Source organism: Orussus abietinus, unplaced genomic scaffold (assembly GCF_000612105.2).
Source record: "Orussus abietinus isolate OABI.00-Male unplaced genomic scaffold, Oabi_2.0 scaffold157, whole genome shotgun sequence".
Taxonomy (NCBI): domain Eukaryota; kingdom Metazoa; phylum Arthropoda; class Insecta; order Hymenoptera; family Orussidae; genus Orussus; species Orussus abietinus.
In genome coordinates this window covers 35,900-59,816 of record NW_019394318.1, presented here as the reverse complement: position 1 = coordinate 59,816, position 23,917 = coordinate 35,900, and the positions used below count along the sequence as shown (strand labels likewise).

The 23,917-nt window shown below is 44.4% G+C and overlaps 1 protein-coding gene across 4 annotated transcripts in view; it reads left to right on the top strand.

The window, feature by feature from the left end:
• LOC105702672 (carbonic anhydrase-related protein 10) overlaps positions 1 to 4,267 on the top strand; it is an 88,282-nt gene extending 84,015 nt beyond the window's left edge. The window contains exons 7-11 of one of the 4 annotated variants that reach the window (XM_012430398.1): positions 2,336 to 2,490; positions 2,748 to 2,873; positions 3,018 to 3,066; positions 3,168 to 3,248; positions 3,334 to 4,267. In XM_012430398.1, the coding sequence (XP_012285821.1) occupies positions 2,336 to 2,490; positions 2,748 to 2,873; positions 3,018 to 3,066; positions 3,168 to 3,214 (377 nt within the window). In that variant the 3' untranslated portion in view covers positions 3,215 to 3,248; positions 3,334 to 4,267. Of the gene's footprint in view, positions 1 to 2,335; positions 2,491 to 2,747; positions 2,874 to 3,017; positions 3,067 to 3,149 lie in introns of all 4 variants that reach the window. The other 3 variants (XM_012430396.1, XM_012430397.1, XM_012430395.1) reach the window with 3 other exon arrangements.
• Positions 4,268 to 23,917: the final 19,650 nt, after the last annotated feature.

Below are 23,917 nucleotides of genomic sequence, written 5' to 3'. Positions count from 1 at the left end.
CTCTCCAAGTGCATACAATCGATGGATGCGAAAAATACGCGAATGAATGCAACCATTCGCTCGCGACGTCTATTTGGCGCGTTCGGTGGCAGAAGTGCCAACCTGAGAAACTCCTGAAACCGGAAGAGGGTCGGAAATTCTCCGTCCTGTGTGCCGACGCCATTTTGCGGAGACGTACACATTCGTATCCCTAATGTCACGGACTCAATGTGAGAAATAGAACGCGAACATATATGTCCATGTACAGGCGACAAACAGCGTCAGACTAGACACACAAACGCGAAGACTTCCGCACATAAGGACCGAGGAGGTTATGTTGCTAGATTACGTACTCTGCTACTTGCAAATATGAGCAATGCCGGGTCTAACATGTAATTAAAGTATTCGGCTTGTTACCCGACTCGAGGCGTACATACCACCAAAATACTCTTTTACGTATTCGTGGTAATATATACTTCCACATATACAATACCACTAAGGTGAAAACCTCCCTCAAATCAATCGATTCGAATAAAACACTTTTTTTTAAGGGTATTGGATCGAACCGTCCGATATTTTCTTGTTATGCTACAACGATGGTAATACGAAGTCTCGGCGTGAAAATGTAGTTGACACGGAAATCACAGATGGCGCAGGGGGTCCCTCTGCAGTCAATTAGGGCCTCAGAAATCATGAATCCAGAGGATTTCTCGACTTTTACTTCGATTTCATTCTAATTATTCTACGGGAACGACAGGTGGAGGATGCCATTTGGTACAATACCCAATATAATTTGACGCAGCTGTCGATATAAAAACGAACGTCGAGACCGTAGATATTTAGAAAAATCTTTTTCATCGACGTCGATCAAGCTCCTCGACGTGTGTCACTTCACCTTAATAAAGCAATGAATTAAATTTCTCTTGTATATTAAGCTCTTCCACCTCGTGATTTTTCACTTCCCGTATTTTTGGACCGCGGACAAACATCTCCGAGAAAGGCCTCAAAACTCTAGCCACGTGAATGTTAATATAAACGCATGACGTATGTAGAAATTGGCGGATTATATGCGTTTGGTGGAGTGGCAGGTATGGGGAAACCGACGTACATACCTGCTGTGCCGTCTACCGGAATATATATGGTACTTATGTACGCGCAGGAATATACAGACATGTATTTGTATAGTACCAATCATCGGGTTTCTGGTCTTTTTGCCTTTTCCAATGGGTGCGGCGGCTCGGAGGGGGAGAGTAATTTTTATACCCCAAGGTGGTGCTTTAAATTTTCAGGACGGTCGATTGGACTGCCAATGAGTTTTGAAATACTGCGCATAACCACATACTAGGGGAAATCACCTGCAAAGCGCACAAAAAATAAATGAACTCGATGTCCGGCAAAGGTTCCGCGTTTATATCGCGACTCGGAACCGCCGGATTTGCGGAATGAATTTATATCTGAGAATTATTTTTATGAAAAAAAGGCTGGCTGTGAAAAAGGACGATCGGTGAGAAATAACTTGAAAAGTGGAAAAGGGGAAAATGTGCTTATTCGAATTTTAGGATTATGGACGCTCCCCTGATGGTCTGATTAGGGGTGCCGAATAATCCCTTGAAATTGTTAGATGGAACAAAAGAGTCTTAAATCCACATCGGATTCAGAATCCGAGAATTAAATCTCCAGTTGTCACCTGAACGCCGCCAAATTAATGAGATCGTTGACACGTTAAGGGGGTGCTTAGACTAATCATAGAAGACGGGTTGAAGTTCGTCGGCGCCCGGAAGAAGTCAAAGTTAATTAGACACGTTTGGCTCGTATGGGTAATTGGTTACATTCTGGGAGCCCTGGCTCTTCCTGGGACACCTATCAGACACATTTGGCAATCGCTTTGGCTAACCAGCAGCGACGCCGCCCTGGTCTATCAGACCCGTCGAGTTAGCACCCACTTAAAGTGGTTTGCTCACTCTGTACAGGAATTAGGGCAGAACTTCGGAGCCCATTTATCAGAGCTAGAAATGGCGCATTCTACTGGGAATTTGCATGTGAATTCGGGGGTGGTAACCAGGCAAAAAACGAGAGGAAAATTATTCCAAACGGCAGGTGGAATCTCCCGGCTCTTAGGGACGCGTTCGTAAGAAGAGGAACCCCCGTGTACTTCCTTGGAGTCTGTCAGACGGTCTTATACTCTCGTTTACATAATGCACAGAGATGTGGGGCACCCTGAGATGTCTGATGACGGTCGTTAGCGAAAGGATTTTCAAAATGACATTACTGATAAAAACCCTCCCCCACTGAATCCCGCGTAGAATCGACTATACCCACGGGGTCGCTCTTGATGGACGTTCTTCTTTGGTTCCAGGTAACAGTACTCAAGTTCGACATTTATCCCTGAAAGCACTTCTTCCGGACACGACCGGATACATGACCTACGAGGGCAGCACCACGCACCCCGGATGCTGGGAAACCGCGGTCTGGGTGATTCTGAACAAGCCCATCTACATCACGGCGCAGGAGGTGGGTTCCCCGCCATCGTGTGCCCACCTCCGCCATTTTGGTCCCATCTTCGCCATTTTTTACCCCCGCGTCTTCCTCTCTCTCCTTCCTTCCTCCCTCGACAGTCGAGCGATCTGTTATTTCCCTTCGTCCCTCGCAGGGTGCGTCCCACTCCGCCATCTTTAAAGCCTCCGAAAAAAACCCCCGACGGGTATAAATGTTTTATTTACGCATCCGAGAAAATGCCGAGCGCTCATCTGTTCCTCTTGATGTTTAAGCTCTACGTCATGAGGAAGCTGCAGCAGGGAACGAAGGACGTCCCGAAAGCACCCCTAGGGAATAACACTAGGCCGCTCCAGGGCCTCCACCACCGGACCGTCAGGACGAACATCGATTTCCGCAAGGTAGGCCGCCCTGACTCTTGAGGCGATTGGGCCGAACCTGGTGTAGCATTGATGCAAATTTATTGAGTGCTTTTAATAAAACATGAGATTTATGTATAGAAATTATGGACAAATCCTTATAGCGATTTCTTCTTGATTTTTCAGCGACCGGACGCAAAGTGTCCGTCTATGGCGCACGACGTGCACTACAAAGGTAACACAAGAGCTTTTCCGAAATTCCCCCTAGAATTCACGCCTCGTCCAAATTCGGAGGCTTTTCGGTGAGAATCTGAAAAGATGACTTTTTCTTTCCAGCGAACACGTGGAGGGACGACGGATCCCTGTCGCACAACGTCGTGTGAGCTTTCCAAGATGGCGGCCGAGAGAAAATCGCACGTAATTTCCTTATTTTTCTTATCATTTTCTCTTCCAACCGAAGAAGTTCAAGGGATATCCTGTAAGACGAAAATGTGCGCCTCAGCTTTCCCTGGACGGAGTCGCCGGGAAATGTCCGCGACACTTCGATTCCAAGATGGCGGATGCAGAGTTCAAAATCCGACTTGGACGTTGCGTCGAATTAGCTCCAGGCGAATCAGTTGACACAATCGACAAGAAGCAGCTGTACCAAACGAAGAGATATATACAATAACTGAAATCAATAATCGACAGAGCTTTACATGTTTCGAAATGTATACAAGGTTGCGTCCGACTTACGCGAGAAGGAGCGGGAATTTTGAATTTTGAATCGCGACCGGCACGCCCTCCTGAGCTCGTGGCTCGTCCTCCAAACTCCAAAATACGTACTTAAGCTTGTCAAAACTCAACTCAGTTGATATTTTGAAATTTCCGAGATACGAGGCGAGGGTTCTTCGCGGCTGATACAGAACAAACAAATTGAACGAACTCCGAGGTCGGAATCCAAACGCGCAAATTTCAAAGAACGACCACCACAGATTTTTGTCAATTATTTTCTAGCCAAGACACATACGTAATGTCCCAGCGCGCGATTTTCGAAAAAAACAGGAAAATGTCTCACGAGCTTCGCACCCCTTCGGGGGGCCCGAAGAACTAGGGAATCCTGACTAGGGATTTATCGGGCGCGAGGCTAGTGACTTTTCGCGAGGAACTTCGCAACACCACGGGTGGACCTAGACCAAGCGACTACGTTTTGGAAAGACCTGTAGCTATAGCTATTGGATGAATAACCCAACGCTTTTGTATATACATATACGGCCAATAGTCGTGTAAACTTAGAGAGGAACATGTATAGAGACTAAAGGAATTATTATGTAACGAGAGGAGCAAAGATGGCGGCGTTGTATAAAGTAAGAGTGGCCGGGGCGAATAACGGCGATTGTGGTTAACGAATAATAATGATAATAACAACAATAAACACAACACGTTATATTCTATCAGATCTATCTTTCATTTTAGATATGACAGGTTAAAGTTTGAGTTTCTCCGAGAACATTAAGAAATGTCATTTTAATTAGTTCCTTTTAGTGATGTTCAATTTGGAATTTAAGAGTTTATAGAAATGGTGGACGGTAGAAAAGCTCAAGCTTTATCCCTGAGAAGAGGATCCCTTTCCTTGATTCCTAATTAGCGGATAGCAGCGTTTCCGAGGTAAGTGAAAAATTCCGCAATATTATTTCGTAACGAAAGAGATTTGACGGAGTTTTATTCGATGGAGTGCAACGAAGGATTTCCACGGATAGGAAAGATTTTTATCTTTCGCGTGGTATGCCAAAATGCTTCTCCGGTTTTTTCCGTTTAAAAGTCCGCCGTAATTTCGCAGCTTTAACGGAAAAGCTGAAACGGCGGTTACGTTCTGGGGAAAAAACAGCCCAATCATATTCCGAAATGTCAAAAGTTCCGGCAACTAAAAAAAGCGCGAAAAGCTGTCATACGGAGCTTTTTACTTCGAAATGTGTAACGCGATGTCGAAGCTTTAGCGGGGCTGACGTCCTGGATTTTGCCCGAAAATAAGTAGTACATACTTTTTTCATAGCCGCGGTAAAAATACCTCACTTTCCTCATTTGCATATAAAAAGCTCTTTGAAGCGTTCGTTTCAATATTGGTTAAATTTTTTCAAAGGTGTCGCAAACTAGAGTGACGCAATTACATCTCGATGAGTAAAAATACGAGCTTCTACGAGACCCGCGGCGTTGACGAAAAATCCATCCTCGCGAAAACAATTTTGAAAGAAAAAGAAAAAAGACAAAGAGGAAAGGTGCGACCAAAGAGTCTTATTTGGGATTTGTAAATTGCAGCGTCCTTTGACAGCTTCAATGATCGCGAGATACGTAAAAAACGCAGAAAAATCACGTTGCATAATTACAAAAAAAAGAGAAAATCGCCGAATGAGTAAGTAAAAAGCTTCCCGGAGATTTTTCATTCACAGGCAGTTGAATGAGACGTGGTCGGGGATAAACATCAAAGAAAAATTCCGTGAAAACCTTTACGAAATAATTATCCGGGTGTAACAAAACCACTCTCGTTGCATGTCCCAAAATTCCCGCCACAATTCGGAAGCATCATTGCGTATTTACGCGTCTAAAAAAAAAAACAGACGCGCAATGATATCGCGAAGCGCATATAGCTCCGGTAAATGAAAATTCGGAAAGACCCGGAGGAAAATTTTTACCGTTCAAAAAAATGTTCTGGAAAATACCGTCATTACTGTAATGTGTCCAAAACCCTGCAGCGAATTTATTTTTCGTTACCAAATCCGACAGACAAAGCCCGTGTCGAGAAACTCTTCAATTTTGTACATCAATGGCATTTCGAAAATAATTACGAGAGTATACAAATAAAATTCGCAAAATCGATGCAAGAGCAAGAACGCAATTTATCTGAAAGCTCATAAAGCTCAGCCAAAGGTTGGGCACGACCGACATGCCGAGTAATAAAAAGCGAATCAAATTTTCAGAAAAACGCTTCACAGGAGTTATCGTGCGCGATCTTCCTTTTTCGTAATAAACTTTTCATTTCCTGGGATCATCAAAAAACCGAAAAGCCCCCCAAGTAATTTCTTAAAAAGAGCAAAGTCATCCTAGGACATTCAATATAAATTCCGCAAAAACCAAATAGCCAATACCGGTGGAAAGTTTAGCGGATCCAACGTGAGCATCTAATGGAGCAACAGAGGCTTCAACAATGTCACAATCAGCCAAAAACATGTCTGCAAATTCTTCCCCTCGAAATCAAGTTTGAAAAAGCTTTCTTTTTTTTCACTATTAGTTCTTTAGACAAAAGCTTGTGAAGGCGTTTCCAGCCTTCTAACGTCGCTTGGATTTGATTGAGCAAGGAAAGCTTCTCAGTCAAGCATGTACGAAAAGCCTTCCGGAGCTTTTTATCCCGAAACCTGGTAACAACGCGGGGTCGTAGCTCCTAGGGATATCCCCAGCTTGAGTCGAGGGATTTCGCCTGATAATAAGCAGTAAAGCAATTTTTTATAAACATCGTAACCGTAAAAGACATAATGAAAAGCTTGCCGGTGGCGAGCTGTAAATTTCGTCGTTACGCACACGAGAGAGCCGAGGCCGTGTGAAGAGCTTACACGTGTGTGCTTACGTGTGCTTACGTACGGGAGAAGCATGTGCTGAGTAGCAGGGGGAGCAGAAGAGTGGGGGGCAGAGGTGGCGAAAGTGGGAGGAGGAAGGGGGCCGGAGATATGCTTACGAAGCTTAAAGCCCGAAGTTTAAAGCTTAAAGCTCGCCGCGGGATGAAGGACCGGAAGAATAGAAAGGAGGCGGGGAGAAGAAAGGGGGAAAAGGGTAAAAACGGACGGAAAGGGTGAAAAGGGGCGGAAAGAGCGCGAGTCGAAAGCCCCCCAGTGTCCTTAACTCGAGAGTCGGTTCTCGCACTCCTCTATGGAAATTAAGGAAGTGATTTCGAGGGGGTGGGTTTAGGGGTGCGAGCCCCCTCCTTCACCTTCACACCGTAAGCTCTCTTCGAGAACCCTTCGAGTCCCACTTCCGGCCCTTCATGGCGGCCATTTTTTAACCGATGAGGCCGCTATTTAGTGCTCGCCTCTTGGAGGGACTTCAAGTCTGGAACTTAGGGCCGAACTTAGGGGATGGACGTCCGATCTTCGTTCCACCGAATTTTTCTTCTTTTTTCCGAGATGCGGTATCTTCAAGTACCTTGATTACAAACGCAGGTAAATAATTCCGCGGTTGGCAATGAACACCCCATTAAAACTGATTTTTTCTTGGCGAAAGATACTCAAGCAGCTCTTTTAGGGACTTTTGGTCGGAAACGGGGATTTTGGATGATGAGCAAAACTAGGATCTTCCGCCGTTTCGAGTTCTCCTTTTGCTTTCGAAAATCCCACCCCCAAGTCGTCGGGAGAGCGAGATATTCGGCGGACTTAACGGGGGCGCAAGTTCGGGAAGTTGGCAGACCCGTTCGGATCGATTCGTCGTAAAGGGAGTTTTAATTTTCCCGAAGAGACGACGCGCGTTCCCGGAATCTCCGGGGGAGAGTTCGGAGGCGTTAAAACTTATCGTCACATCCTTTATACTCGGGGGCGGTGGGGCTGGAGATCAGAAACGGGGATGAACTTGGTGCGGAGCCGATCATGACTCCACAACGCGCCGAGGAATTATGGATACCATTATACGAGAAAGATTAGAGGTCCTCATAATATTTTTATTACCTCATCCCAGGGAACCCCGGGCAACCCCCGCATCCACCCCTTATTCGCGGGTGCTAAAACCACGGAAACTGCAACCCTGCTCCGCCGAACGGAAATGGGAGACCTCTAGACCTTACTTTTGGGTCGGCTTTTTCCGCCACCCTTAATAGCCTCATCCTGATGACCAAAGTGATTTCCTCCCCCTAGATCCATTGCAAATAAGAATTAATTAAAATACCACACCCCCTGAAAATTAAATTATACCATTATATCGTGAAAATTGAAACAATAAGCGTCGCGTATATGGAACAAGAAGTACCGAGAACGTTTTTATCAGTTGTCCGCGTAATCCACGGGGATCCTTATCCACCCTCGGCGCGAATAGAACCTCTTACAGGAGGGTGCTAAAACCTTGAAAATTGCAACCCACCCCTGTGTGCAAACGTAGGGACCTTTTCAGACTGCGGGGATGAAACGTTACGAGGGGGATTATTTTTTAAGGGGAGTTCTTAGTGCGTCGGTATTACCTGCCTGGACAATTAGTTTTTTACCAGAAGGTATGTTTGTACATAAGAAGCTCTCCAGAAAAGCGTTTGCTCGTTTTCCGCGGAAACCTCCGAAAGGGATCTTTTCCGGCCTTCCGAGGGGTTCGCGTCGTTCTTTCCCGGTTTCCCCTAGGAGATGGAAGGAGGAGTTCCCTAGGGAATTCGCGGCCTAGGGTTCGGCCACCGCGCCGCTCCCAGGCCGATTTAGGGATATTGCCTCACGGGTCTGGGGGAAACACTTCGCGGGGATCCGTCTGGTTACTTCCGGCGCCCTGCCCACGGGAAGTAGGCCCGTCATTTGTTTTCATTTTCCTCAGACAAGGGGGTTGGCAGCCCTCTACTTTGCACCTCCCCTCCGACCGCTGTAGACCTTTTCAGACCGCTGGGCCGGCAGCTGCAACTGCAGGCTGTCAGAAATTTAGATTCCTCGAAATATTAGAATATTATGGACCCCCTCACCCCACTTTTTTACCGAGTATTTCCTTACCCTTGCAAGTGAACGAAGAAGAGAGTCGAGCTTGGATTTTGTTTGTACTCTTTTTGCACCCCTTCAGGACATTCCGCTCTAACTCTCGCCGGGTATTTCGTAATTTTTCGTCCCCCACCCTTGAGGAGTTTGCTCAACCCCCTTTGGAAGGACCCCTAAAGGAAGTCCTGGTTCGCCGATGCAGATTCGAGGGGTCAAATAAAAGATTCAAACCCGATTCCAGCCCAGTATATGGTAAGTCGCAAACGGGCGGGGGTGGGGAAAATCGAAGGGCAGTTCCCAGCACGAGCTCGGAAAACCTTTCCGACCATTGTCAGACTTAAGCCGATTCCCTCGACACCGAGGATCCGGCCATGAATGAAAACGATTTGGGACCTCAATATTTTCGTACCGAATATCGAAAAGTCCACCCCCGGGGTGTCCTTGTACGGGAAATTTTCACTCTCCTTTTCCGACCCCGTCGAAATCTCTCACCTACTGCTACCCTGAGAAAAGAATTTCATTTAACCGAGGGAATATTTTCTTAATGCACGGAACAATTATTCGACTCGAATGAACTCGAATAAATCGGATGCAACATCTCTACGGAATTGTGACAATTTATGTGAGTTTTTTTTTTCAAGTCAAATAATTATTCTTTGAATTAATGAAATATTTCTTTGGTACCGTTCAATTAGATATTTCTTTTCCTCGGTGTACGCTACAGGAGGAAGATTCAAGAGTATAGACAAATTCAACATTTTTCATGAGTTTAGAAAAGAAGAGGTTCAATAATCTGCAATTGCATGTGCGGAGTAATGTTTTTCAGTTTCTCGTCATACTTTATTGGGCCATGATAGAGAGTATATTATTATGGCGAAGGTATACGACAAAACGCGCAATTCGCGGTCGAGTACCCGCAGTGGATAAGGTATATCATTGTGAAAAGCTATCACAGATTCGGCCCCGGTGGTAAAAAAAAAAAAGGAAATGAGAGAATCTCGCATCCCACTTCGCAGCTTCCGGTGGACCGACCTCCAGCACGAATTTCCACGGGGCCTTTTTCGTCCGGAGAACTTCCGGGGAGGGTACATAGTTTACACGCAGTTGTCCACTGCCCGCTTCGAATCGTAAAAAAATATATATCCTTATACACGGGGCAACGGAAACAGTAATTTCCGCGCGAAACGCGCCATCTTTTACAAGTTTAGGGAAAATACTGTTGGCTGCAATAAGTTTTTTCACTGGTAAAACAGAAATCATTTCCCTCTTCCACAAAACGATATTTACCCCACTCGTCGTCGTTGGCATTGCATTGTAGAAGGAATCGATTTAAATCGTTCAATTTTTGTTTACTTAACTTACCCTGCTTAGTGATTTTCTTTCTCCGTCATTGTCAGGGAAAAGGGGCGCAATTTTTCCCCTTTTCATTTCATGTTAAATGGTGGTACCAGTGGACGTATGTCGATTTGCATAACCGAGTTTCGAGGAAAAGGGAAACGCTTACTTCTGCTCAGAGGCGGTTTATATCCTTCCCTAGGTGCGCGCCAAGCCAGGGGACCTCATTTGCATAACCGCGTTAAAGTGAGTATATTCCGTTTCAGCAAAACAAAATAATGCGTGCCATCCCACCGTCTCCCTCGCCCCTGGCCCTCGCCAAGCTGGATCCAATCTAAATAACCAGAAATATTCTAATTCTATTGAATTTACTCAGTTTGTTCCCGCCGGGGGTGGCGCTGCACGCCAACCCCTTCGGCCCGAACAACCCGGGCGTGTTTGCACGACATTTCTGAATTCGGAAGCCTGCGTGACCCCTTTACTTCGCATTCTGCGGATCTTTTCGTTTCCTGGACTCCTGCCGAGGGTGGGAAAACCGATATCTGCAAATTGTAAAAAAACTTAATTGTAAACTAATGACAGATCGAATGGTTATCAGTTTCATTAGTTGCAGAGAAGGGTACGAAATATCATTTATCGAGGACTTGTTTGATTTACATGAAGAAATGTCATTCAATCAAAGAAATATTTCTTCGAATATTACCAAAAAAAATGTTTGGTTAATTCGAAGAATAATTATTCGAAGATTAATAATTCTTTTAATTGACAAAATATTTCTTTGGTTCAATTAATTTTTTTCTCGGGGCGAGGGAGGATTAAGTCAATAAGTCTATTGGCACTGATTAAAATGCGTTTATCCGATGTTAATAATTCGGCGCGACGGGTTTGTCATTAATGGCTTTATAACAGTGTGACGACGAATTATCGGTTGTCAAATTTGCGGGGTTTCGAGGGCGCGCGCGATGTGCAGTGCTTGACGGTCAAAGAGCGAATGAGGCGGGGTGCCGACTGACGGTTTCACGCGAAGCGGTTAATCCACGTGACCACCCCCCACCCCAGGCTAACAATGCCTATCAGGTTTTCGCTCGTTTTCGCAATTAGAATAATTCTCCAACAACGCGAGCTTGCAGAATTCCCCGCATAACGTTTCGCATATGGGACTGGGTAGGACCTCGCAATTCCAGGGGTTGAAAAGCCGACAAAGTGACAACTTAGACCGAAACTTACTTAAAAGGCGATACGTCCGGCACTTCTGCGGAGTCTCTTATCCGTTATCTCGTCGATGTCTAAGTAATGGATATTTAATGCTCCTCTTGGAGTCTGCATTCATAAATAACCGGGCACGACGAGGGCAGTGATAAAGGTGCCGAGAAGTCGAATGTTAGGTTAGGCAACGACCAGGGGGTGGAAACCCAAATGAGAAACCGAGATAACTCGAATAAATATAAAAGCAAGGAAGCAAGGCCGGGGAGCTTTTCTCTAAGTGAAAATCGATAGGATTTTATTGTGTGTCGATGTACCGACCCCACCGCAGGATGCGCCATCTTCCCGAAAATGATCGCCGACCCGCCCCCGGGAAAAGTCGATGCGAAAAGAGCAGAGCTTATCGTGCCATCGAGAATGGCAGACATCGAAAGTATATTACACCGAGGAAAATATCGGACATCGAAAGTATCCCGTGGAAGGGCCTCCTCGACGATAAATGGCAATGAAGGCCATCGTTTTCATTTGCACGCCGCTTTTTCAATCCTGTTGCTAATAACTCTGAATTGGCGCTCATTAGTGACACGAGAATGTATTGTAAACGAAAGAGGGGAAATTACACCTTTAACACAAAATCATTTTCCGATGGACGAGGGTGTTTCATCGGTAATTGATATACGGTATTGATTTCCACACATTGCAGGGATTTTCATTTGCACGCCGCTTTTTCAATCCTATTGCCAATAACTCTGAATTGGCGCTCATTAGTGACGCGAAAAATGTATTGTAAACGAAAGAGGGGAAATTACACCTTTAACAGAAAATCATTTTTCGATGCACGAGGGTGTTTCATCGGTAATTGATATACGGTATTGATTTTCACACATTGCAGGGATTTTCATTTGCACGCCGCTTTTTCAATCCTATTGCTAATAACCCTGAATTGGCGCTCATTAGTGACGCGAAAAATGTATTGTAAACGAAAGAGGGGAAATTACACCTGTAACAGAAAATCATTTTTCGATGTATGAGGGTGTTTCAGCGGCAATTGATATACAGTATTGATTTCCATACATTGCAGGGATTTTCATTTGCACGCCGCTTTTTCAATCCTGTTGCTAATAACTCTGAATTGGCGCTCATTAGTGACGCGAAAATGTATTGTAAACGAAAGAGGGGAAATTACACCTTTAACAGAAAATCATTTTTCGATGCAGGAGGGTGTTTTATCGGTAATTGATATACGGTATTGATTTCCACATGTCACAGGAATTATTTCTGCGACTCGTGTTTGATTTGTTTTTCACAAAATATTCTTAAAAGGTCGAAATCCCTTTTCATTTTCGTAATGCATCCCCGTCACTCAGGGAGCGACTCGGAGCCGTTCCCGTAACTAGCAACTGGTTGCATTTTTGCATTTCTGTGACCAAGGTGCAAAGTAATTCGCGATATTTCCCGCACGTACTTCCCCTAATGGAGCGGAGGCTAACCCGAAGAGTAAACGTTTTATATTTGACGAGTACTCTTAGCTCGAGCACACTCGGCATTGTTCCTCTCCGGGGTGAAAATTTCGAAAATCCACCAAACTCGGTTGTATCGGCAGTACCAGTTCCCACGAAAGTCATTCCACCCGGGAGAAAATGGTAACATTTACATAGGTCTGAACGGAACATTTCCACAGTACTCGTCGATCGTATACCACGGAATCTCTGAAAATGTCGAATGAAGCTAGTCAAGTTTTGCACTTGAAATGACATTTTGCAATATTTCCTCCATGAGACTCTGCGCGATTTATTAATTTCAATTTACAATAAAATCGATCCGATCATTTTTCTGAGTTATCTCAATTTTAAAATAAATTCTACATTTACACTGACGGCCGGATTGATAAGTTTTATTATTTAAACAGTATAGCAATTTTTAAACCGATAGCTTTTTGATTAGACGTCGCCGAGCACTATCAGACTTCGACAGGGCTTTCGACATTTCTTTGACTCGCTAGCCTTGCGAAGTAAGATATGGCGGATCCATCCGAGGGAAATGAACGGCCAAGCCCTGGTGACTTCGACTCCCTTTCCGAGATGATCCCGGATTATCCCCACCGCAGCATCCCGCGCGTTTGGCAGTTCCAACGGGGGTCCAGCTCGCCCTTATTATCCTTTGACGACTCATCCGTGGATCTTTGGGATTACACGGAACGTCGACCAGGAAAGTACTCGTATGAGCGTCCCCTCTGGTAAGGATCGACTCCTCCTAGTTTTGGCACCGACTTTATGGGCACTCGATTCATACTCGCCCCTTATATAGCTACTACATTCCAATAATTTTTTACAACCTAAAAACTAATCATGACCAATAATTACTATGATTACTTACTCTTAAATAGGAATATAGTAGAATTATATGTATATATGTAATGAAAATATATGCATTTTAAGAATTGCAATGATGCGTACGCCGTCAAGTAAGGCCCAGAGAAAGACGAGCGCTGATTGGTGCATCTGGGTAGGGTGGGGGACCCCCCCACTCCGCGCCTCGCGAGGGGTATATAAAGAGCTTTGCCAACCGGGACCTCACTACGGGCCCACACGTCATAGGGGGAACATCACCATACGGTAGGTTTTACTTTTTATGTTAAAGATGTCATATAATATTAATCTTGTGTTGAGTGTAGTAGATATTAATAAGAGGTCTAAATACGATCCTCCTTTGAATTCGGCTTATTCCGTGATATCATTTATTGACACTGGGGAGTGCAGCGAACGTTCGATTCAATCAAAGCCAAAGCGAGAAACTCACCGACGAGATTGGTCTGCGTTTGCTTTAGGCACGCAGTGACATTCTTTGTCCGATGAATTATATTCGTTCGAACAGGGGTGACTAGTCAGTCAAACTCGTCGGCGGGCGAACATCAAAGGTGGCGGTTTTCGGCTGAATCCAATAACCGCTACCGATAGCGAAGTTAGGCAAAACAAGCGAGTATCGTTCGCATCTCTCCAACATGTGTCGGCTTCAGTTGGTCAATTCCGGGAGCGGTCGTCATGCGGAAAATGCGATACGTTTCCAGCCAGCATGTCATTGTCAGTCGAAGATCACAGAGGAGACGCCGCGCACAGACAGGATCATTTACGCGGAGGGATCTTCAGTGAAAATAAGCCAAGGATGGAATCCTAAACGGATCACTTCTACCAATCCCCTGACATAATGTATTAACACATAATCTTAAGTTTGTACATACATAATCAATAAACATACAGAAATTCACGACGAGTAGTTCGTTTCAAATTCCCTTTCCCTTATCTCTAATTAATCTCCCGAGTTGTGTCAGCTCTGACGTATGCATGCTCCTTGCGTGCACATTACACGGTCGTTACACAGCCGGAAAGTAAAGGAACACCGAGGGGCGGTGTATGTACGGCTCCTTGGGAAGTATTTCTGGTATTTAGTATTCAAGCGGTATTTGATTCCTTGGCTATGTACGTGGCTCGCATTGTTTTCGAGTCCGACGTCTCACTCGGCCGAGTTCGGTGGGGAATTTCACCAGAGCCCCTAGTAATATTATCACGGCGCGCTGCGGGCGCGCCTCCCACCTACCATTACCGACATACATTATACTAATTCCGGGTCATGTAACTCCCACTTTGCTAAGACATTAGTATAAACCAACCTCGGTCGGAGGGGATAGTAAATCTTGCACGTACCCGACGTGGCATCTTGCCTTTGCGAACCACAATCCCGGCATTATAATTACCGAGTTAGGTTAGGTCGACCAGCCTGTCCTTACGGTCTTTCTTCGCGTCTTCGCGCAAATCATTGTCCTTAACGTCTTATCCATGATCAAGGTATTCGAGGAAGCTCCGTGACGTACAATACTTAATTCTAACCTCAGCAAGAGTTACAAGCCCGTGCAATAAAGTGCATCGACGACGACAATATTTTAGACAGAAAATGCGACGGCTATCATCTATCATCCCCGGAGGACGTAACTTATTGATTTCTCGAGCGGTTTCCGGGGAACGATCAACATCAGTTTCGGACCGGAGATGGATTGATAAGGGATGGTCCGCGGGCTGTTGTGATAAGAGGCTGCCGTAGTTGGGTGGATGATAGTTCGAACTTAGGGCCTTTGTTTTGCCGGGGGTGGGTTGCCGAATCTGTTTGTGTAAGGGACCGGAGCCAGAGGGGCGGCGATGCGTCGGGGGTTGGGGCTTCGGTTGGGTTAGGGATGCCCGGGGTGGAATCGAAGAGGGGGATGCCGGAGCCTGGCTGGCGCCAGTTACATCGAGACGCAGACAGAAAGACGCCAGGCGTCGTAACTGTGGCGCCAGATATTCTGTGCCCACCCCCGAGCTTTCCATGGGGTTTCCTTGATGTACAGTCGCCGTGGAAAATCGGCTCGCCCGTAATTCACGGAATGAAAAACACATCCAGCGGCCGTTTCTTTCCATCCGCAAAAAAAGTAGACTAGCTGCCACTGTTATTAGAAGTAAATTAAAATCCCAAAGCAAAGGAACATTTTTTCCCTCTCCCAGTTGCGTCCAGACCCATCTCCATTTTTTTCCCCGATAACAACAAGTTGAACTAGCTGCCGATATTATTGGCCAAAGAAGTACGGTAAAATCGCAAAGTAAAGGAACGATTTTTTATCTCGTCCAGACCCATATTCAGCACATTAACATCGCACACAATAGCGATTTTATTTTCATAAGCGAAATGTCAACTGGCTGCCGATATTATTGACCCAAGAAGTAAAGTAAAATCGCAAAGTAAAGGAACATTTATTCCCCTCTTCCCAGTTTCGTCCAGCCACCCCTCGCGCCCAACAATCAAGGGTGGAAAAATCCGCCCATCTCGAGCGATTTTTCCCCCGCACTTTATTCGTCCCTTTCAGCGACCTAGTGAAGAACATCAGAGGTCCCTGTCCGCTCGATTTTCCGGGGGCATTTCACGTGGGATTTTTCGGACCTGTTTTTCTCCAGCAAGAACCCGGTACATTCATCTCCCATTTTCCACCTTTTATGCCGGCACTTTCAATATTTATTTGGTAAATAATGCATAACAACGAAATAAGTGAGGAGCAGCGCGCCGGTTCGAGGAGAATGGCACGCGCTCCCCTTTGGCCGTTTCTTTTTTGGCCCCCGTTGTTTTTTTCCCCCTTTTTTCCTGTTTCACCGAGGTCGGAGTTATCCCGCCACCCCCTCGGGTCTCGCGATTCTCATGGCGGCCTTATAAAAGATGCATAAATTCCGGCTGGCCACTCGTGCCAACTGCCTTCCTGATGCCTCACCCTGAAAATCCGTGGAATCCCTAAATTATTGAGGGCCCATTTGAATTAGAAACCTCGAAGTCGGACCTTTGCCCGGCTCGATATCGCGGAAAATTCATCCGACATTTTCATGAGCTCTCCCGCACCCCGTAGCACTCCTTGTCGACATTAAAATTCACCATCGACGCGAGATCCGTTTGTTTATAATAATTTCACCGAGTTCTCCCTCCGCTTAACCTCCGAATAATTCCGCAACGGCTGGGAAAGCCTCGTTTATTTTTTTCTGTTTTACATCCCGGGATAAACAATGCTCACCCCGGTTGCAGGATTCCATGCAAGTCGCGCCCCTTATCTCGCGAGATAAATCCCTCTCCTCGCAAATTGGAAGCTGCGCTCGGCGTTACGTCGTAATTAACTCATTGACCCCTGAGAAACATCCCTGGGGAAACCTTTCCACCCTCGTTTTCCAGTGACCGTAAAAAATGCAGAGTTCCGCGTGGAAACAATTGTCCCCTCTTCGCGGAGGAAAGTGCACCACATCCGGGGACTGGGGTGGAAATAACCAAGGGTGAGAAACCTGGGCTGGAGGAATTAGTCGGGAATATAATAATGGCCGCGAAAATCGTATTAAGTCGGTCTCATTCTTTCTGGGCTCCCTGGTTTCTTGGAGGTGGCTTCGAAGGGGGTGGCTTCGAGGGGTGGCTCCTAAAGGGGTGCAGGAGGGTGTAGAGGTCTCCTGTCTAGCTCCCCAGCTATCGGGAGGATATTTGCCTTGGGGCCGTTCCCCATCATTAGAATCTTCCTGGGGCCTCGTCTTTGTGTCTCGTCAACGGCGTCCTCTTTCTGCGACCCGCCTCGAGTGAATAACGCCTTCTTTATCAATGCTTTGAAATATCGAGGAAGGGCCGCGATAAGACGCCGGATCGCCGGGGCGTCTCTCCAGAAACTCGAAATTAGGTTTGTTAAAGCCAGCCCCGGGAAATACTCGCGGGGGGTCCTCCTCGACTAATCCCGAGGGTCCTTTCCCTCGCCTTATTATTTTTTACTTAAAAAAAAAAAATTGTATAAACCAAACCGAAGCGGGCTAAATTGTAATTTTTATGAAAATTTCCCGCCGTTGAAAGGGCGCCTGGAAATACGCCCTTTTCGACGGGCTCGGCGGGAATTTATTTTTATTTTCTGTTACTTCGCATCTCTCTGGATGAACAAAGTGCCTCTCGCGTAGGGAATTAAACTGAACGGTTTTATTACAATTTTTCAAGTTTGACTGTACTGAGTGAAAAAGAAGAGATGCCGAATATCGAGGCAGTTCTTTAGGAGGAATATCTTCGTCCGATTTGTTCTTCACGGAAGCTGATAGTTAATGTAATTCACCCTTTTCTGAAACTCGCAATCCAGATTTCCGTATAAGCGAGGATATGAATCTTCATCCAGTGATAAGGCGTTCGGATAAGACTTTGAAGACTTGGATTGAAAATTCCTCGATAATTCCAGTGGTCCTTAATGAGAATCGAGGCATGAAAATCCGTGTTTTCTGGGGATGGGAGTTGATAATAGAAGTAAAATTTGACGATTTCTGTCGCCGAATTTCCGAAACTCACCCTCCAACTTTCCGTATAAGCGAGAACATGAATTTTAATCGAGAGATAAGGCGTTCGTATAAGACTTGGGAGACTGGAATTGAAAATTCGTCGATAATTCCAGTGGTCCTTAATGAGAATCGGAGCATGAAAATTCGCGTTTTCTAGGGATAGAACTTGATAACGAAAGTAAAATCGACGATTTCTGTCGCCAAATTTCCGAAACTCACCCTCCAACATTCCGTATAAGCGAGAACATGAATTTTAATCGAGAGATGGTATCGTTCGTATAAAACTTGGGAGACTGGAATTGAAAATTCGTCGATAATTCCAGTGGTTCTTAATGAGAATCGAAGCATGAAAATCCGTGTTTTCTGGGGATGGGGCTTAATAACGAAAGTAAAATCGACGATTTCTGTCGCCAAATTTCCGAAACCCACCCTCCAACTTTCCGTATAACCGAGGACATGAATCTTAATCGAGAGATAAGGCGCTGTGATAAGACTTGTAAAACTTGAATTGAAAATTTCTCGATAATTCCAGTGGTCCTTAATGAGAATCGAGGCATGAAAATCCGCGTTTTCTGGGGATGGGGGTTGACAATAGAAGTAAAATTCGACGATTTCTCTCGCCGCATCGCCCAGGCCTCTGAACCGATTATACCCCTTTATCGGGGCAAACGCGATTCTTCGGAGAAGTCTTTTCCTTCCAGGTGCACTTTTCTGGTATCAGATAGCTAGTTAGACGTTGCACCAGCTCGCCTCGGCCTGGGGTTGTTTGGTCATGCGTGTAACGAGCTCTTCACCCCTCGGAGTATCTATTCTCGGTGATAATCCCATCCCCGTTTCACCCTTCGTCACTTCGACTCCACCTCGCTCGAGTCATCGAGAAGGACTTTCGATAGCTTTCTGGAGACCGCGTCGTCGATATTTTCGTCGATGCTCGGATTTCATCTAAATCGACTGCACCAAAATTCCACTTTTTAAGTGAAATTTCTCCAACCATGCTACGATAATTTTAACCGGTCTTCAAGATCATATGTCATGCGGAATTTGTCACGACATAATAGGCAAGTGAGGCTCATGGTCGGTTATTCAACAATAAATTTAATCTAATAATTTATAACGATCCGTTTGCATCGACTACCAAGTCGAGAACGTCACCTTTACTAGTGCCACTAACGCGCTTTTTTAAATCGCAGGAAAACATTTGATGCACTTAACGTTGTCAAGTATTTTTCTAGCTAATTATTAATATATTGCACATTATCAAATGAATAATTACCTTTCTAAATTCTGACGCTAGATATCACTTTTTAGGATGCCGACAGCGTTGTACGCTCTTTTTGAATCGCAGGCAAACATTCGATGCACTTAACGTTATCGGGTATTTTTCTAGCCAATTATTAATATATTACAGATTATCAAATGAATAATTACCTTTCTAAATTCCGACGCTAGATATCACTTTTCAGGATTCCGATAACGTTATACGCTCGTTTTTAAATCGCAGGAANAAACGTCCTTACACTCACTACAAAGAAGCAAATATATATGGATTGTTTATGAAATTAGCTAGTCCGTCAATTTGACGGGTTTCGTATAGATAGGTATACGACATACAGATTTTAATAATTAGAAGGGTTAGGCAAAAATAATTGTGTGTACAAATTCTTTGGATGAAATGATTAATTTACGATAGAAAAATGGTTAAACTTAATGCTATGGTTTTTTCGGTATTTCTTTTCGAAGTTTGAATTCCGTCAAATTGACGGGTCCCGTAAACCTAGTGTTAACGTGATATGAAAGAGGCAGCCTGTTTATATCCGAGAGATCAAATCGTTGAGGAAAGTATTCTCCGAATTGGGTGTACCGATTCGTTTCAAATGTTACCACGTGAACATGCCCTAGTAGCATAGAATAATTTCCAAATATTTCTTTGTAATCTTTGCTAAATATCTCAAGCGACAGATTTTCATAAGATTTCTTGTAGATTTCATTCGAAGATATCTGAAATATTTCTTAAAAATCTCAATGACATACTTAGTTTCAATAATTTATAAACGTATATAGAGATTATATTTTTTAATTTATGAACATATTATAAAAATACATTTCTTTTACTTCACGATTATTATCGGACACTTCATTTGGTATCAAGAAACACAAGAAATTTGTCTAATATTTTCGTTCCGCTATTTCATTATGGGAGCGAAACGTGTGATTTCGATTTTAAATATTTTTAAAACGTTTATAATATATTCGGCAGATAATATTGAAAAAATACTTGTATTAAAATGAAACGAAATGTTTTATATATCTGGTAGGAAAGTATTATGAAAACACATGGAGCTAATATTATATAAATATTATAGAGATAATATTCTAAAGTAAACGTTTCGCAAATATTTCAAATGTCTGCTAAATATTTACAAAATGTAGGATATTCGTTAAATATATAGAAAATATAGGACAAATATTTTGTGCTACTAGGGATGGAGGACCTAAAGTAGGTCTCAAAACTCATGAAATTTTATTTTTCATCTAAAATTTATTTACTTATGGACTAGAACCAATATGGCGTGGTCCGTGTTCGTTTTCGATGTTTACGCTTCTTGGAAGCTTAGAATCGAAAATGAAAAGTTTCAGGACCTAGGTCGAACAATTTAGAATACCGTAGAAATGGAATATTACAGAGTCAGATGAGAAAATGTGGGAAATAGTTTCACCAACGATTGCAAGAGAATACTGGCTTGTCCCATGGCTTGCACGTGTTTTTAGAGCAAACGTTTAGTTGCAGTTAAACGTCACAGATGGCGACGTTGGTCAATTAGAATATAAACAGTCATGAATTCACGGGATTTTGACAATTTTACCTCGATCTCTTCATTATTACTTTACTGAAATGGCATATCGAACGCTTCACTTCGTATAATTCTCACCGTAGACTATAAAAGACCAACATAAATACAAATGTTCGTAACGTGATGGGCCAGCATATGTTACCACTTGAGTATTCAAAATGACGTTACCACCAAAAAGGGTATATATGAATTTTAATCTATTGACGTCGATTAAATTTCTCAGCGCCTTTCATATCATCTTAAGAGTCAGGATCTGGAGGCTTGGCGAGCAAAAAGGAACTAGCTTCCCTCAGGATCTTGTTCCGTATCCAGGGATACGGATTCGTGACTAGCTTTTACGGGAAGCCGTCCTTATCCCCTCGCGCCGCGGAAATATGGAAACGTCCTGACGATTCCTTTAATATTCCTTTCCAGGCATCGCCACGCTTCCCGAGGTCCCGGTGAAAATTTCACGGGGAAGAAATTCCACATCGCCAATGGAAACAATGAAACAAGATGCAAGAATCATTCCGGAAATAATTTATCTTAATTCCCGCTCCCTCGAGTTCTTCCCAGAAAAATTGACCCGCGACCTTCTATGCGTACAATTCACGATTTATGCGCATTTTATGCGTTCAATGAACATGTCCTGTATTCATTCGCGTTAGATTCAAGCTGAACAAATTTTCCTAACCAACGTCCCTCTTAGTCGAGGCCCTTGAGGCTTGACGAAAATGAGCTAGCTTTCTTCAGGATCACTAAAAAAAAAAAAAAAACAGATCATTGAACTAAAGAAATACTTTTTTGGTACGATTTTTTTTCTCAGCGTAATTCCGTACTTAATAATATGCAGTCGTGACGATTCCTGTAATATTACCTTCCAGATCAAAACTTCTCGGAAAAGAAATGTACATAACGTTGATAGAAATGATAAAACAAGTAGCCGGAACAGTCCTCGGGAAAGAGTTCTTTAAAATTCGCGCCGCTCCCATTTTTCCCTAAAAAGAAAATGGGCCATCCATGTTGACTCGTTTCTCTGCATCTCATGCATAGAATGGACATGTCCCGTTTTCCATTTGCGCTGGATTGAAATTGAGGAAATTTTCCTAGCCGACGTTCCCTCCTTAAAAGTCGAGGTCCGACTCGACGAGGAAAAAAAGGAACTAGCTTCCCCCAGGATCTTGCCCCGTATCCTTGGATACGGATTCGCGACTAGCTTTTAGGGAAAGCTCTCCTTGCCCCCCTCGTGTCGCGGAAATATGAAAGCGCGTATCCTGACGTTTCCTTTAATATTCTTTCCGAGCTTCGCCACGCTAGTCGAATCTAGTGGCGAAATCGCGAAGGTGGCGTACATGGACGGCGTCGCATATAGGCGCACTTATGTATCGGGGGCGGCGAGACGGGGGTTAGATGGGTATTTTACGTTTGAGGGGTTGGTAAGCCCCTGATGTATTACCGGCTGAGCCTGCGGAGTCAGCCCTGTCGGCCCAACAAACCGGACAATCCGATTTTTTCCCTCCTGCCGACGAGCCGTCTCTGTTACGACCTAGGGAATTTACCGCCGCTAGGGGAAACAGCCACGCTAATAAACCACGTCGTCGGGGGATATCAAAATGTGCACGGACATGCAAAGATAGCGCCGCCGTTTTTGAGCTTGTTAAAAGTGGAGAAACACGGACAATTATTTAGCCGGAAAAAAGCCGGGAAACTGCAAGGAAGGTAGTTTCCGGAATAATTGCGCAGAGGGTGCTCGCGCCGAAAGACGGGGTTCTTCGGGATGATTAAACCCGACAGGGGAGACTGGTTAATTTAAACAATTTTTTTCTTTTGGTATTCACGTAGGCATACCGAGAGGAACTATGTCGAGTCCCCGAGATGACGTTCCTTGGCTTGATCCGTTTACTCCGATTTCCCGTGGACGGCGGCAGAAAAGCCGGATGTTATGCCGAGTTTGCCTTGAAGACGCTTAGAACGGGTAAGGAAGCTTCTTCGTCGGTCCGTTTCGCCGGTGAAAGCGGAGCCGGGAATCGTCGAAAAATTCAGGTAAAAAGAGACGACAGTCCGTTCCGAGTTCGTTCCAGGGCCAGTTTGGACGGTGCCGTCCCTGTTAAAGCAAACGCGGAGTGCAGGGGTCAGGAGCGGGAAAAGGGAAAATACGCCGAATGCCCGAGAGAGAACCTTCCCGAGGAGTGGTCCAGGACGGAGGCTGGCGTTCCTGGCAGGGATTGCAGGAGATGGGACTCCTGCAAGTAGAAAGGCTCATTACGCAGTCGGAACGGCAGTCCCTTCAAAGGCGACCCTACGAACTCAGCAAGGTAAACGCTAACTCGCCACTAAGGACGATCTACCGATTGCTGAACATTCGACGTCGACGAGATCGATTTTAAAATATCCATTGTTTAAGAAGAACGTTACTGACAACTCGCCACCACTTTCGAAGGACGATCTACCGATTGCTGAACATTCGACGTCAACGAGATCTATTTTAAAATATCCATTGTTTAAGAAGAACGTTACTGACAACTCGCCACCACTTTCGAAGGACGATCTACCGATTGCTGAACATTCGACGTCAACGAGATCTATTTTAAAATATCCATTGTTTAAGAAGAACGTTACTGACAACTCGCCACCACTTTCGAAGGACGATCTACCGATTGCTGAACATTCGACGTCGACGAAATAGATTTTAAAATGTATCTTGTTTAAGGAGAACGTTACTGACAAGAAAGGTATCCCAGGTCGATCTCTCCAATTTCATTTCTTTTATAATATGTTATAGTAGACTAAAAACTAAGCGGCATGTATTTTTTTTATCTGTCATTAAACACTTTAAGGGGGTGAAACCACCATCCAAAGTAAGGCATGTCAAGGGGCGATGTGGCAGTTTCACTCGCAAGAACATAATATTTTTTAACCAATCCACCTGGAAAAGCTTTCTCATAACGAGAAATGAAAAATATAATTTTCTCAATGAAAAAAAAAAATTAATGGGTGAGCCATCCCTCTCAAGATTTACTTTGGATGGTGTCACCCCCTTAAAGTGTTTAATGGCAGATACAAAAAAATACGTGTCGCTTAGTTTTTAGTCTACTATAACATATTATAAAAGAAATCAAATCGGAGAGATCGACCTGGGACACCTTCCGTGTGAGAAAATTGTAAATGCCGTGAAAAGTGAT